The 15,307-nt window shown below is 41.4% G+C and overlaps 1 protein-coding gene across 1 annotated transcript; it reads right to left on the bottom strand.

The window, feature by feature from the left end:
• Positions 1-1,818: 1,818 nt before the first annotated feature.
• Positions 1,819-11,792, bottom strand: LOC308362621 (adhesion G-protein coupled receptor G7-like; the record flags this gene model as incomplete). The annotated part of the gene is made up of 17 exons (XM_080835352.1): positions 1,819-2,031; positions 2,230-2,389; positions 3,252-3,410; positions 3,540-3,621; positions 4,283-4,617; positions 5,108-5,220; positions 5,449-5,601; positions 6,018-6,190; positions 6,285-6,395; positions 6,869-7,005; positions 7,212-7,300; positions 7,498-7,650; positions 7,758-7,867; positions 7,978-8,082; positions 8,339-9,042; positions 10,021-10,291; positions 11,756-11,792. 17 exons carry the CDS (start codon positions 11,790-11,792, stop codon positions 1,819-1,821), a joined length of 3,105 nt encoding a protein of 1,034 aa, XP_080691478.1.
• Between the last annotated feature and the right edge of the window lie 3,515 nt (positions 11,793-15,307).

Genomic DNA, 15,307 nt, shown 5'->3' with positions numbered 1-15,307 from the left:
GGCTAGCTTAAGCCTCATCAATTAAGCTGATGAAAGCTTCATTTAGATTTTGGTTAAACCCTACCTTACCAATCCCATATATGACATTTCAATTTTATTAAGGCAAAATAATAACTGGTAAATATAAGGTGGCAGACGGGCTCTGGTAGCATTCACAGTAACTAACAAGAAGCTGGAAACATAACTCTGGTTACCATGGTTACCATTAGCTATTCATGTTAGCTGTGCTGTCAAACATACAGTGTGGCACGAACTATTTCATTTGATGCAATACTAGATAAATGGGCAAGTGCAAAGGCACGGCATGTTATTATTTAGTAGCAACTAAAGAGCACTCTAGAATATTTTGGTAGCAGCATTGTTACACCTGTTTTAATTACTGTATCGTACTGAATGTATTTTATGCCATAATTCCATCACTGAGCTGATTATACTCAAGTAGGTTTGGTGGGTTTCATAAGACTCTGCAGTCAGAAAGAGAAGAAGAGATGTGATTCTCAGGTTCTGACATTTGTATTGTATTTTATAAAATCCATCCTTTTTTACATTTTGTTATGTTGCAGACTTAAACAAAAAAAAAAATCATGTTTCCCCTCATCAAAGAATCACAAATCCCAATTGTGCCACAGTGCTCTTGGGAACCTTTAATACAGCAACATTTTTGGTAGCAGTACCACTTAAACCTAGTATCTAAAGGCAGCATTTCATCAGTGCCGTTATCAAGAGGTAAAAGAGGCTTCATTATGCATTCTGATACATAATGCTTTCTGTTCTGTACTGTTCTGTCTTAATGTTCATAGTGATGGATATGGACACAAAAATAAACAACTCAAAAGCATTACCCATTTCTTCTGCATTCTTAAAACTTTTCCAAAGTAGTCACAATCTGCTTATAAGAGATAGACCAACACATAGTCTGACACATAAGACATCCACATAACAAACGTATGAACATATATTAATTCCCTACCCCACCCCGTGTACATGATGACAAGTGATTCGGCGTCTTAACATTAGTGCTAGAAATTGGTTTGTTGAGTGCGGTACTGGCAGAGGGGACAAAACTTTTCCATCTTAAATTGCTGCATCTGGGACCAGACGGTAGCAGTGTGAAGAGAGGATTAAGGGGATTATCAGTGTTCAAATTACCCTGCACTTCCCAGGGGGGCGTACTGTAACTAACTTTTACACAGGCAACAACTATGCACAGCAATACAGCCTAGGCATACACTTCCACTTCATAGACGCACCTCTGCCACACACAGTAAGGACACACAGGTAGCATGAATACACAGCAATAGGCAAAACATGTCAAGGTCAGCCACATCTATTGACCAAAAATGCCATGTCACCACAACCACAAACAGTAAGAAAACCCACCCAAATGCATAGACAGATTACCATCACTATTAGTGCTGAACCTAAAGAAAATGATGTCTTCCTGAAAAGCCGGCAGAAGAAGGGACCTGCCTGAAGGCATTAAAGTTAATTAATGAAATAATTAATTACAAGTCGAGGTGTGCACACTGTTACTAGCTAATTGGTTGCTAAAAATGGTCATAATTCAAATGTCTTTTTTCGTTTGTTTTTCACTGCCTCTCTCTGTTGTTAATAATATAGCCTAAAGCTTGGTGCTGCTGCAGACGATTCATGTCAACCACCAGAGTAGCTGGTGAACAGAAACAGCGCCCCCTGTAGTGTGGCTGAAAATGGCACTTCATCACATCAGTTTTAGAAATTCATGAATAAAAGATCAGAATGCCTCTCTCTCCCTCCCCCCCCCCCCCCCCCCCCTACTTTTTCACAGTTGTGCAAAGACTAAACGTATGAAGTGGTCTGTGAGAAAGTTCCGTCAGAATGGTCTGTGTCTGCACTTCTTGACAACTCATGTGAGCGTTTCTTGAGGTCCTGCAGGACGTACTTCTGTCTGTGGAAACCAATCTCAGGAGCTGATACTGAATGTGTGATGGACACGAACATCTTCCTGAAGAAGGCCGTCCTCACCGTAAATAAAATGAAGATCTGTAAGCCCTGCGTAGGCACAGCGTATGGACAGACAGACAGACAGATAAACAGATAAAGGGTGTGTTAGAGCAAGTCAGATTACAATTACCTACATATTGCCTTTAAAAACTGTCTGAAAAAACATCATAGTTTCAATCAAGTGTCTGTTTGGGATATGAAGAAATGGGTTACAGTTTATGTGTGTATACATCTATCTTTACTAACCTGGGTGGTGTTACACACACAGAATAATATGCTGAAGATGTTGCTCAGTGTGGGGTCAGTGGTAGAGATTACCAGGTAGCCCAGAACCCACGTAAGGCCGAGGAGAGCCCCCAGAGAGAAGCTGCTCATGAACAACTTCTTCAGTGAGGTGCTGTTTGTGCTGCAAAGAACAAATAAGAGAACCTACTGAAGTGAAGTTCTGCACTGCCAGAGTATGCTTCAGTCTAACTGGAATAAGGCCACACAGGGCATATGGTAACATACATCTCATTGTGTCAGGATCCATGTGACGCGTGTGTCTGTGTCTGTGTCTGTGTCTGTGTCTGTGTCTGTGTCTGTGTCTGTGTCTGTGTCTGTGTCTGTGTCTGTGTCTGTGTCTGTGTCTGTGTCTGTGTCTGTGTCTGTGTCTGTGTCTGTGTCTGTGTCTGTGTCTGTGTCTGTGTCTGTGTCTGTGTCTGTGTCTGTGTCTGTGTCTGTGCCTGTGCCTGTGCCTGTGCCTGTGCCTGTGTCTGTGTCTGTGTCTGTGTCTGTGTCTGTGTCTGTGTCTGTGTCTGTGTCTGTGTCTGTGTCTGTGTCTGTGTCTGTGTCTGTGTCTGTGTCTGTGTCTGTGCGCGTGCGCGTGCGCGTGCGCGTGCGCGTGCGCGTGCGCGTGCGCGTGCGCGTGCGTGCGTGCGTGCGTGCGTGCGTGCGTGCGTGCGTGCGTGCGTGCGTGTGTGTGTGTGTGTGTGTGCATGCGCATTTAAGTGTCAGCAATTGTTTGAACTTCTATAAACTCATTCAATATGTGTTGTGGAAACACTGTGGTTGTGGTGGGAGTATGAATGAGGGCTGGAAATCATTAGTCTTTGTAAATAAAGGAATTCTGTGGTACAAGTTTTTTTGTCTATCCGATGAACAGTTAACCTGGTGTGTCAATTAGAGAATTAAAGACACATCATAAAAACTGCCGAGTGAACTTGTAAGAATGTAGTTATTATTCCATAAACACACCTGACGATTTGTACGAAATGTAAACAAGTTACCTGCTTAACAGGGGATCCTTCTTGCATGTAGCAATTCCAAAGTATATTAACACGGCAGCATTCGAAAGCAGCATAATAGCTACTGGAAGCAAAAAGCCCCCAAAAAATGGCTTTCCGAAGTCAAACTCCCCATCTTGGTTCAGAGCCGCAAGCCAACAGCTGAAACATTAGTACATCTGTACATTACCGCTGACCAACTCAGTTAACCAAAATTACATCATTGACAATCAGTTTAGTTTATTTCTTTTAACATCTTCATTTATGACTGCATTGGCTGTTACTACTCACAAGTCTTCCCGTCGATAGCCCAAAGGATCATCCACTCTGTAAGACACTCCCAGTGTGATTGCAACCACAACAGCAGGGAATCCTGTGAGGGAGAGAAGAAGATGACACCTGTGGCATTCTATCTCATATTATACAAATAGACCTGGAAGTGCTACAAAAAAGCCGATAAAGCCCCCCACTTACGGGCTACATTGCCCGAGGGGACACAGGTTCAAGTCTGGCCTGATGTCATTTCCCAATCCTCTCCCCACCTCTTCTGCACGCCTCGCTTTCTGTCATATCTTCAACTGTGCTATCCAAATAAAGGCATACAAAACGCCCCCCCCAAAATCTCACAGGTCCAGTGAGCAAAGGGTTATTTAATGCACATAAATGGCTTAGCATAGTGTTCTCTGTTTTATGTAGTCGGCCGTTGCATTAACAACATAAGTTCTTCTTTGAACTCCTCCCTCCATATAACCAAGCACATAACCTTTGTTGTGGGAAATGTCTCCTTGTGGTGCCCTACTCTGAACTCAGCATAACTCAGCATCTCTGTTACCTTACCACAGTCATGTATTTTCATATTCACAAATACCAACCCACCAATTAAAGCACAAGAGTGTCTGGTTAACCCCCTACTAGATTACTGCTCTCTTTATCGCTCCTGTTTCTGTGTTAGATGTGCAATCTGTGAACTGTCCCTTATTTTTCACAGTCTGTGTAATTTCCATTTTATGGAGAGATCTGGCGCTGTTACTAACCCCAGCCTATAGCTATGGACACCGCCAGGAAACCTCTAGGTGGACCTGAGAGGGTTTTTCTGATGAGTAAGAATATGTGCACAGCGTAGAGGGTGTTCCAGGTGAAGGTGGCTAACAGGAAGTACTGCATCAGGGCAGTGAGTGCAGTGCAGGGCCCTTTGTCAGGCTCCTGGTGGAGGTCAGAGGACGGGATGGTGTTCTCCTCTGACGCTTTGATGTCCCGGTCTAAACTGGCATTGGGGTTATTGATTCCAAACAGGAAGAGGAAGTAAAAGATGGTCATACACACACAGATGCTGACCAGGAGGATTGTGGGTGCACTCTTTCTGGTCTTTCTGTGAAGAACAAAAAACATTTCATCTCCATTTAGACAATGAAACTAGAAAGATTAAGTGCGCCGTCAAATTATCAAATCAGTATATTCAGCAGTAGGTTAAGTTCCAAGCTGTTGTTATGACTTCTGAACACCAAATTAGTTTTTTTCCCGGGTAATCAAAATGAAATCCATTGATGCCATTTTAACTCTTTTCCAGTAGATGGCACTATCTTCTCAATATCAACCAATTGAATTGGACGAGGGAGAATGGATTTGTTCAATGGCGTGGCATCATTTGTAAATGTTTATTGGTGTGTCCTGCACACAAAAGGCTTGGTGCAATGTTTACGGTTTGATAAAGTATGGCTGCTTTAAATTGCATACACATTTCTAAGATCAATTCTACAGATAGACAGGACTTGATCCACATCCACATCTAGAAACACATGCATTTATTGGTTCAGATCTAATAACAAAAGTCTTAATCGCAAGCTTCTGTAAGCACCTACCTGGTGATAATTTGGAAAATGATAGTTAATATCAGTCCCACAATTGATAAAGAGCACCCCACAATGCTGATCAGACTCAGTGCCTCAGCATACTTTGGATCTGCCCTAAAAGACTGAAAAAGACAGATATGTGTAAGCTCTCTTTAACCTCACAGTAGCACACAGATCAATACGTCATACTGTATCTTGTGTGGACACAATATATAATCTTTCACTTGAAATGTGCAAATTAGATGAAAAATTTAACAACTTTTAAACACAAACCCAGAGGAAGTTCTGAATGTTTTTCAAAGGTTTAGAGTGAAGTAAGCGATGAAACGGAACTCAATGGCAGTACTAACCATTAGCACAGCAAAGTTAGTAGTGTGGTTACAGCGACACTGGAGACTCCCAGTTGAGAGGTTCACTTTAGAGCAGCCCTTGGTGCTCCAGTCATTCAGGCTGTAGTCCCAGAACACACAGGCAAAGTCATGCAGGACTTTGTTAGATACATTCTAGGGTAAACAAACCATGCATTTGACCATCTTAGTCCACAAAAACAGATGCACTCACTCATGTTTCCCCGTAGGTTTCAGCTAGATGGAAAACATCCAATTCCACAGGCCACCAGTGCGGGACTAGGAACTATCAGAATTTGTGTTACTGTGGTTTACTACAGTATTGTGTCTGTAGCTTTAACAGAGATTTTTGTGATGGCTCTCACTTAAAGGCTGCACTTTTCCTATACCAAACAATGGCAGCTCACATACCAGAATAGAATATATATTTTTTCTTCTTTCTTTACCGGATCTCACCCTGTCTTGCAGGCTGTGATTTAGCAGTGACATACTGTACATATTCAAAATGTGGGTTTTGCTCCTCATCACGCTTGGCCTCATCAAGAAACCACAATGAGGTAACTTCTCCTTACCATGGGCATGAACCGTAAGGTCACTTGTTCGGCTTTGACATTTCCTAGACTTCCAGAGATCACCATCCTCCTAGTGTCAAGTGAGGGCTGGAAGGCTTTTGACCTGAAGAGGAGGTCGTTCTCATAGAGCACAAAACCAACACTAACACTTTGACTCCGTTCTGGCAAAGAAGCAGACAGAGAAGGAGAGAGAGAAATTGCAGTACAGACGACACTGACCAGACTATGCAGATACTATCTCCCAACATGAAGACCATCAGTACATACCTGGGGGAAGTCTTATGAAAATCTGGACATCAGAGGGAATTTGAGTATCTCCAATTTCTGAGATGTTCTTTTCCAGTTGTATTCTGTTTGTTGTAAAGTTATTTGATGTGCCTATTGTTGAAGGATGGGGAGAATGGGATCAATACTGAGAAAGGCCACACCATTTGAGGAGCAAGCGCTAAAGACCCCAAAGCAAAAACCAACCAAGTCATCATATTCATGGACATATTTGTTCTGTTACGTTTTACATATATTAACAATTTCAGCTGAACAAAGGTATTTGTAAAGTCAAAGCATAAAGCAGCATTTGAGACAGATTTCAGATAGTGTAAATAAATTCCCTACTTCTCTTATACACATTTGTACATTCCAGTGACCTTACAATGAAGACAATGCATATATTCCTGAGGCCTAGCTAGCATGCTTTCATTTACAGTTTGTAACTACGTTACCAACCTCAAAATAACTGATGCATGTATGTACCAGCAGTTGGCTCACTAAATATTATGTATTATCCCTTCAATGGACATGTAAGCAAACGGAAAGGTTTGACTAGGGTTGTAATATATATAAATATAACTCACCAGAGAGTGCACTGAATTGGATGCCTCCTGTCTGGTCACTTCGCACCTGAGTAGACTGAACCACCAGTCTGGGCTGAACCACCAAGGATACATTATGACTCTGACTTACTGAAAACCTTTCCAAGGTTCCTGTTAGACTGGGAAAAAATGGAGGTTAACACCCACATGCACACACACAGGAACATAATTTATATATTATATCATCATGTGCAGACACACACACACACACACTCACGCACTCTCACGCACTCTCGCGCACACGGACACGCACACACGCACCCATACACACACACACACACACACGCACACACAGAAAGATCTACCTTAGGTTTTAGTATCTTACCTTACGTTGGCATTGCTTTGCCCAGGGAATTGTTGAGGATCAGCAGCCAGTAGCTGACTAATTGTTGTGACAGCAGCCTCAGCTATCCCCTGTAAAGAGATGCAAAGATGTAAAGTACATCATAGTAAGGATGCTGCCCTTGTCTGTCACACTGAAACATGCTTCAAACGGAAACACTGTGGAGGATTTTTGTGATAGAGCACAGGTTACACTGGTTAAAGCACCCACACCCCTTCTTTGAAAATAAGTGCAAGCTAGCATGTTACATAACCTACATGAAAATTACCTCTGTAAGGTTGATGCTGTTGGACAGGATGGTATTTACTATCTGCGCTGCGGAAGTGATGTTTGAGGCCGTCAGCTGCTCTGGTCTTGAAGTAAGGATCTGTGTACAACTTGCTAGCTGCTGTGCTTCCACTGCCCCAAGTGAAACCGTGACCTGATCGGAGGACGTGGAAAGAAATAAACTTCATAGATTTGGAGGAAAACACACAAACAGAAAGGTTGCAGATCTTCAAACTGCTAACCATCACCTCAGTTACTCACATTGGCTTGAATATTCTCAAGGGTTAATTCACATTCAATTTTTTCAATGGAGTCAAATTCGGGGTTTCCATTGTTGTACGAGCATCTGGCTGAGGCTCTGGAAATGCCAGCTATATGGAGTAGAGAGAAAAAGGGAGGGGACAAATCTAAATGTTTGATTTGCCCAAATGTCATGAAATAACTCAACATGTTATCAATCCTTGTTAAGAGGTTTACATACCGTTGGTTGTACCAGGTGGACACATCTTTGAAGAGTAAGCGAACCAGCCAACTACAGTTTGTGGGAACTCAAAATCTTCCAGTTGAGTCTTATTACAGAAGTTAGCTAAAAAAAGGACATTAGTTTAGGAACATAGCAATAATCTGTACATGCTATGCAGATTCAGTACATTAGTGAAATTATTCAAACTGTATAATTCTTGTGCATGACCAGTGACATCGAACATGTCGATAATAATCTCAAACCTTAACTGAACATTACATATTGGACATAATTGTAAATCCAAAATCAGCCAGTCAAAGAGGGAAATGTACTGTATCTCCCACATTATGCAATGGAATGATGAGGAAATGATTCGAACCAATAGAGCAGGTGTCACCACTCCACTCATCCGGACAGATGCAGACTCCATCTTGCGCAATGCCACCATTGGAGCATTTTAGTGGGACTTGAGGGGTTGTGGTAATGGTAGGGGGAGGAAAAGTGGTATTGGGAGTAGTTGATAGAGGATTTGTAGTATAGGAGACAGTAGCTTCAGTAGTAACTGCAGTAATTGATGTTGTGGTAGGAGAAGAGAGAGCTGTCATAGTAAGCGTACTTGATGGAGTGGTTGTGGTATTGGTAGAGGGAAGTAGAGTGGTATTGGGAGTAGTTGATGGAGGAGTTGTAGTATAAGAGACAGTAGCTTCAGTAGTAACGGCAGTACTTGATGTTGTGGTAGGAGAAGAGAGAGCTGTAGTCATAGTAAGCGTACTTGATTCAGGGGTTGTGGCATTGGTATAGGGAAGAAGAGTGGTCTTGGAAGTAGTTGATGGAGGAGTTGTAGTATAAGAGACAGTAGTTTCAGTAGTAACTGCAGTACTTGATGTTGTGGCAGGACTAGAAAGAGCTGTAGTCATTGTAAGCGTACTTGATGAAGGGGCTGTGTTGTGGGCTGTGGGAAGTAGAGTGGTATTGGGAGTAGTTGATGGAGGAGTTGTAGTATAATTGACAGTAGCTTCACTAGTAACTGCAGTAATTGATGTTGTGGTAGGGGAAGAGAGAGCTGTAGTCATAGAAAGTGTACTTGATTCAGGGGTTGTGGTAATGGTAGAGGGAAGAAGAGTGGTATTGGGAGTAGTTGATGGAGGAGTTGTAGTATTTCTATTAGTAGTACTTGATGTTGTGGAAGGAGAAGATAGAGCAGTAGTAAGCGTACTTGATTGAGGGACTGTGTTGTGGGCTGTGGGAAATGGAGTGGTATTGGGAGTAGTTGATGGAGGAGTTGTAGTATAATTGACAGTAGCTTCAGTAGTAACTGCAGTAATTGATGTTGTGGTATTGGTAGAGGGAAGTAGAGTGGTATTGGGAGTAGTTGATGGAGGAGTTGTAGTATAATTGACAGTAGCTTCAGTAGTAACTGCAGTAATTGATGTTGTGGTAGGGGAAGAGAGAGCTGTAGTCATAGAAAGTGTACTTGATTCAGGGGTTGTGGTATTAGTAGAGGGAAGAAGAGTGGTATTGGGAGTAGTTGATGGAGGAGTTGTAGTATTTCTATTAGTAGTACTTGATGTTGTGGCAGGACTAGAAAGAGCTGTAGTCATTGTAAGCGTACTTGATGAAGGGGCTGTGTTGTGGGCTGAGGGAAGTAGAGTGGTATTGGGAGTAGTTGATGGAGGAGTTGTAGTATAATTGACAGTAGCTTCAGTAGTAACTGCAGTAATTGATGTTGTGGTATTGGTAGAGGGAAGTAGAGTGGTATTGGGAGTAGTTGATGGGGCAGTTGTAGTATAATTGACAGTAGCTTCAGTAGTAACTGCAGTACTTGATGTTGTGGCAGGACTAGAAAGAGCTGTAGTCATAGTAAGCGTACTTGATGGAGGGGCTGTGTTATGGACTGTGGGAAGAAGAGTGGTACTGGTAGTAGTTGATGGAGGAGTTGTAGTATTTGTAGTAGTAGTACTTGATGTTGTCGAAGGAGTAGAAAGAGCTGTAGCTATAGTAAGCGTACTTGATTGAGGGGTTGTGGTATTGGTAGGGGGAAGTAGAGGTGAATTGGGAGTAGTTGATGGAGGAGTTGTGGCAAGAGTGAAGATAGCTGTGGGAGAAACAGGAGTGCTGGATGGAGAAGTTGGGTTAGGATTGGAGATGTTGATGCTTGTTTCTGATGGTTGAGTCCCAGTAGACTGTGGACTGTGAGATACAGCAGGTGTCACACCGGAGAGAGTAGTATCAGCTAAGCCAACAGTGCTAGAATAATTAAAGCGAAAAAGGAGAATTGTTGTGCTGTAGTCTGGTTTCGTGGTTGGAATAGTTTGGGCTGTATTGAATAGCGCTGTAAAAGAGATATAGGCACATTAGAAGACAGATAAACAAGAAAACTCCTCATAACATTTTAAGCTTATTCAGGTTATGGAAATAAAAAAATAGTATAAGCCTGTCTTGTCATTGAGATAAGTTAATGACAGCTATAACCTTCAGTTTGACCCTTAACTTTACTCTTTGCATGCCATTTAAACTAGGGAGCTTATTATGTGGCCAAAATGTCACGGGCCTATGTGGTTTAATAACAAGAAGCAAAACATCTTTATAGCAATAGTGTTACGAATTGGAGGTGGGGTGTTGAACTCAAACGCACGACTCAGACACAAGGGGTAGAATGAAGAATAAACGCTTTACTGTCCAGGGTTCGGCACACGAGAAATATCAAATAATACTGTGAACACGGAGGAACACTCAAAAAACACTGAGAACACTGGGAAACAAACACGTAACATTTATGACGAACCAGCAACGAGAGACAAGAACACAAGGAGTATGAATACACACACAACAGATAACAAGGGACAGGTGAAGACAATCAAGGCGGGGCAGACAATGAAACACAGGTGGAACAAACAAGGGAATTAACAGGAACATATAACGAGGGACAGGTGAGAACAATCAAGGCGGGGGGAGACAACGACAGCAACGAGGGCACATGGTATACACAAACAAACACAGGGAAGCACATGGTGAAAAGCACATGGTGGGAACAAGGAAGCACAAAGACTAGACAAGGAACAAAGATCACATGACACACAAGGGAGACAAACTAATAACCAGCACAAGCAGAATAAGAAGGGAAGGGCGTGAGGAGACAGACACGAGGAGACAAGGGTAAACAAACACAAATGAAGACACACGTGAGAACACAAGGGATACATAGGGAAACAAGACAGGGACAGAACACAGACCTTACAAATAGCTATTTCCGTGAAACACAATGGTGGCCAAATGAAATGATTCATGAGGATAAATTATTCTTAATTTAAAGCATAAAATGTATTAGATTCAATTTAGTATAACTTTTGAATATCATTATGTACAATACCCTGTGGATAAATAAAGGACACAGCTATTGATACATCTTTTAGTACATTTTCATTTTTATGTCAGACATAGACTAAATGCTAATAGTTATCCATTTGGCAAATGCCCATGCTGAGATGATTTATCAGATTTGCTTAAACAAATGAAAAACATTACATCGTACTTTCAGCAGCCTTTGATACCAAATGAAAGCAACTCAACCAAACTAAAACAGAAATGGTACACTGATGAAAGACATTGAATAACACGGAACGCAATCTGTAACATGATATTCACTTCTAAATTATGTCTGCATGTATATATGTATGCAGTAATATTTACATTACTACATCCTAAAGGTCTACAAATGAATGTCCTACTCTAAACCACTATACTGGATGATATGACAGCTTTTCTACTTTCAGGAAAGTATTTTAAAGTACCTTACCTGACAACAGCACAAGTATCAAGGAACAACTCTGCATTGTCCAGCTTCTTCCGTTGTTCCTCTAGCTAAACCATATGTATAATTTTAAAAAACAATTTCCTGCAAGACTCTGTTACAACACCCATCGCTTGTTAATGATTAATAAAGCTATAAGGAAGTCCTAACTTATCACTCACCTCAGCCCACTCAGAGTTGAAATACAGTGCAGTCAATAAAGTGCAAACAATCCTTAAATACCTCAAGATGTACAGCATGTATTGTCTTTTGTCAGTAGCATGGATGACACTGAATAATATTTCTGATGTTTGTAGCTCAGAGACACAGTGGGTCAGTGTTCCTGTTTGTCATATCCGATACAAAACAGGATAGAGGATTTTATGGCTGCAATAACTGCATACCCAGGAAAGCACCGCAATAAAACAAGCACTTTTGGTCAGTAAACAACATAGGTTCAATACTTCACTAGACTGACACAATTCATATATCATTTCATACCAGATTGGGTTACATTTCATCTGGGCATGGCTCATTTGTGTACCGGTATATCAAAAAAATAGTCGAGCAATCCCAAGCCATAACAATTCATACAATCATATTTGGGACAGGTAATTTACAATGATTAACATTAGGATGACATCAGCTTTAAAAACAGGAGGCATTTGGCCAGTACTGCATATACCGTATATATATTTTACTTCAACTACCTCTTTTTTTATTTCATCTGGCATGTCAGCCAACGATGACTAACCATAACTCATTAAAACTAAACAAACAAAATTCCCACACATCATGCTGGGAAGCCTCTCCCTCTATATCATATTAAGCTGATACTGATAGTAATATCCTATATACTAATTATACTTGATAGGTGAAAATTCACCCTAGTTACCTCAGGACTCTGGTGCTGTATTTCAGAACATTTATTAGAAAAACCACAACAACAATTGCAGTCAGGCTCCCCTCCCAACACAAGGCTGAAAGTGAAGCAAGGATAAACACATCACACAAGGTTTATATAGACAGAAGTTAAGCATTCAGCAGGGACAACCACGTGGTGGATCTCTGACGTCCGAGGCTCCCTGTCTTGCAAGGATGCCAGTTTTGCACAAGGTCGGAAGAAGCAGTTCCCTTCTTATCACCTCTGGTCTAAACATGCTCTTGTACATATGCAGACTAAGTGGCACCTAATACACACACACACACACACACACACACACACACACACACACACACACAGAAAAGCCATGTTCCTGCTTAAGCACATGATTCATACAAGGAATATATTAATACAAGGTACTTGATTAATATATTCTTAAGTCATTAACAGTGCTTGGAAATTATCTCCATCAATGCTTTTGTTAATTTTAATTAAATTGAGTATATACTGTTTATATCTTGCATGTCTTAAATATACATGAACTTAAAGTAGACATTCGCAATGGGACACTTTGAAAAGAGCATGCTCTCAGAATCATGATATACCTTTTTTGTGTATTGTCCCTCAGATGTCCACAACCAGAAGGTGACTGACTGCAGTTAGAAACTTGTGTTTGCAATAACATTTTACGATTATGATCATATATCATCACCTCAAAGTGGGGCCATCCGCACTTCTGCTATGAGCCAGTTATCCTGCACCTGTGATAATGATAAGAAGAGGGGAAAAGAAAGTGACTCGGTTTCTTTACGTGTGTGAGTTTGAGAGTCAGCAAATGTGGGCAAGAAAGGAATATGTGCTACCCAGAATGGCACCAGTGCATGATTAAAAAAACAATAAAACAGAAGAGTGTTTTTAGTAAGAGATATTTAGGATTCTTTTTTCACTCTAAGAGGTGAACAGGCAAGTGTCATAACAGCAGCATTTTCTTAACTGGCAGTGAGTTGATTACTGAAACGTTATTGCACTTATTGAACAACCCTCAGAGGTGGGTCCTATGGGGCATCAGTTGGGCTAATATCCAGGCAGTTCACCAATCAGATTAAATGTTATAAAAAACATAGTAATAAACATTTGTATCCCATTATAGCCTAAAGACACAATGATACTGAGTTTTGTGATGTTTGCCGTTGATGCAGCCAGGGTAGCACAACTAAACTGACATATTTTTGTTGGCACATGCAGCTTGTGTGCATTTTATACACTATTCACATTCACAAAGGCCACTGTGCCTTTCTGGTAACCAATCTTATTTGATGACTTAGGATAGGGGACTTTCCATCATTCCCCTCAACAAGGCTCCCAATTATGTGAATCATGACTATCGAGGCTGCTCCAATGAAATGGCAACGTTGGTGGACACTGTAAAATCAAAATGTTTGCCTGATAAAATCAGGTGCATTTGGCATTGCATGGCAAAAAGCTGAGTTACAGATGACAGGAAAGAATCCAGAGCAAGACGGACTGACCAAAAACCACGCTGTTGCCTATCAAGTGTATTCTTTTGAAACACAAGCAAGACACGAAGGAGTGTTAGAAATAGTCAACACCTTGGACATAGTTATATTAGCAAAGAACACATTTTCTCCAGTTACCATACATATGTACGCATCAAAACAATGTGATCTGCATTCCTGGCTGGTACATTGCATTGATGTTGCATTAGCTTGAGTCATGATTCTTTCTGTTTTTCATACACTGCAAATATGCAAACATGTAGCAAAAGTGGGAAGTGAGAAGTTACCACTAAACAAGAGAGCAATGCCTTATTTGCAATGACGGAATAACCTCAGGAATAGTTATACGCTTGGATCATTTATTGGTGCAACAGTGTTTCTCAAGGTTTTAATAACTATTGTGTGTCCCTCCATACAACATGAAATAAATGTATCTTTGCATCAATCTGATCACCTATGCAGGTTTTCTTTAATTTTTTAACTACCTTGGAAGAAATGTTTATCACATACAATGATCAGCTTTTGTGTACTCAGAGCTTTTTTACTACTGATTCTGGGAAAAAATCTTAGAGGAGAAGGAGACCCCCCCCCCCCCCCCCCCCAGGCAACAACAGCAACTACCACGTAGGCTATAGCCTAATATATGTGTGACAGTGGCGAGGAAATTTGGACAAGATACTAGATGTCGACTACGCCACCTAGGGAGTCACCCTAGGAATAGACTTTATCTTACCTCACATATAACAAGGCAAACAAGTTCGTAACACTCATTGGCAAGAGACAGGAATTCCATAAATAATCATTTATTAACAGGCGTCAGGAGAATAATAAAACAGGACAGGACAAATACAGAACAATTTCAACAAGGGCCGTTGCCTCTCACACAACTGACCATATAGGGCTGTTTTAGACACACCTGCATATCATAGCACACACAGCAACTAATGTAGTACTTCCAGCCATAGACATACAGATGGAAATGGCATTCGATAGGCTAGGGCCCCAATAAGGAGTCTGCGAGAAGGGTCGAAGCTTTGCTGATGGGCCAGTAGCCTGGGATAGTGTAGGTGGAGCAGGGCAAGGGCTTACCACGGCGAGCAGGACTTCCCGATAGGGGGAGGGGAGAGGCCCAAAAGGCACACCACACGTGTATGGAAA

Source organism: Sprattus sprattus (assembly GCF_963457725.1).
Source record: "Sprattus sprattus genome assembly, chromosome: 3".
Lineage (NCBI taxonomy): Eukaryota > Metazoa > Chordata > Actinopteri > Clupeiformes > Clupeidae > Sprattus > Sprattus sprattus.
The sequence above is the reverse complement of the archived record's forward strand: the minus strand, read 5'-3'. Positions and strand labels throughout refer to the sequence as shown.